Genomic DNA, 1,418 nt, shown 5'->3' on the forward strand with positions numbered 1-1,418 from the left:
GAAAGTCACTCCATTCCTAAGCAACCAAATGGTCCAATTAGTGGCAAGCCAAACAACTCCTAACTTCCTCTCTTTCACCTTTTTAACACGAAAGTACCGGTACCAATTCATAAAATTCTCCAAACCATCTTCCTCACCGATGCCCACTTTTCCTCACAGATAAGTCACTTTCACTAGATATCACTAAAAAGCTGGTGGGTGCTTTAGTTAATCATAAATAATTTTTTGATGAGTATATATCTTATCTGCAACCTTTCCTTCTGTTCAAGTAATAATAATAATAATAATAATAATAATAATAATAATAATAATAATAATAATAATAATAATAATAATAATAATAATAATCAAATCCTTTCAGTATGTTAATCCAATAAATTGAGAAAAAGAAAAAAACACTAGAATACTGACCTGATGTAAGCTGTAATTCAAAGGCAGATGTTTGAAATGTGGCAATGAACCTTTTTAGTTGTTCTTCATCTTGGATCATCATAAATTTACACCCAACATAGTAATAACTAATCGGTCCTTGCAAATTCTTAGTAATAAGAGAAGTTATAATGTTCTTTGAAAAACGCCTAGGATTAAGAATGGTGGGAATGAGACAGCAGTCCAGATCCCAAAAGACATGTACTAGGATTAAATCCACGAGGGCGGGTAGTGATAGATCTGCTCAACTCTAAAGGAGGATTTCTCCCCACATTCACAACAATTTTCATACAGTCAGTAATGATATTGTTCCAACTTAAAAGTCTATCAGCACCTACGCATAACGATCTAGAGGTTTGAATAGGATTAATTAAGACAATGAAATACCGAAGGTTTCTTAAACTGTGTAGAGAAAACGAGAAATCTATCTCTCCTGATAATAAAACTATATTAGCGGGAGGTGGGTTATCAAGTACCCACTTATACAAATTCAGTAAAAGAACTTTGTCACATTTATCTCGACCTTGACCTTGCCAACCCGTAACTACATGCTGGAAAAAAATTGTTCGATAATGGAGTTGAGCCTGTAGATTTGTCGTCATATTACCGTAGATATGCATTTGTATCTCCCCAGTTATACTAATTCTTTGCAGTTTTGAAAGGATTCCCAGTATAATTTCATCAACATTGATGATTTGCGGCATGGAACAATTGTCCAAATCCCACCAAACACTAGTTTTTTCATTGATAGGGTTAGCCATCATAGTGTTTGAAGAGAGGCGATGAAGTTATCAAAGTGTTTGATGAAAGGCGATGAAAGTGTATTAACCCTAGAAAAATGCGCCGAGTCTAGGGGTGTTCAAATTAACCAGTTATATAAATTATTCATATCCATATCTAAATCCGATTATAAAAAACCGGTTAATTTTAGTATGATTATTAACCAAATCAACATTTTGGACATTTTATAAATATGGTTTTAACCAAAT

The 1,418-nt window shown here is 33.4% G+C and overlaps 1 protein-coding gene across 1 annotated transcript; it reads right to left on the bottom strand.

Annotated features, from left to right (window-relative positions):
* Nucleotides 1–584: 584 nt before the first annotated feature.
* LOC131629039 (uncharacterized) lies at nucleotides 585–1,190 on the bottom strand. Its single transcript, XM_058899838.1, has one exon. The coding sequence runs from the start codon at nucleotides 1,188–1,190 to the stop codon at nucleotides 585–587; it is 606 nt and encodes a 201-aa protein (XP_058755821.1).
* Between the last annotated feature and the right edge of the window lie 228 nt (nucleotides 1,191–1,418).

Source organism: Vicia villosa, unplaced genomic scaffold (assembly GCF_029867415.1).
Source record: "Vicia villosa cultivar HV-30 ecotype Madison, WI unplaced genomic scaffold, Vvil1.0 ctg.000505F_1_1, whole genome shotgun sequence".
Lineage (NCBI taxonomy): Eukaryota > Viridiplantae > Streptophyta > Magnoliopsida > Fabales > Fabaceae > Vicia > Vicia villosa.

What these genes read in the sequence shown, in the direction of transcription:
- LOC131629039 (XM_058899838.1), bottom strand. Translation starts at nt 1,190, where the DNA reads ATGGCTAACCCTATCAATGAAAAAACTAGTGTTTGGTGGGATTTGGAC.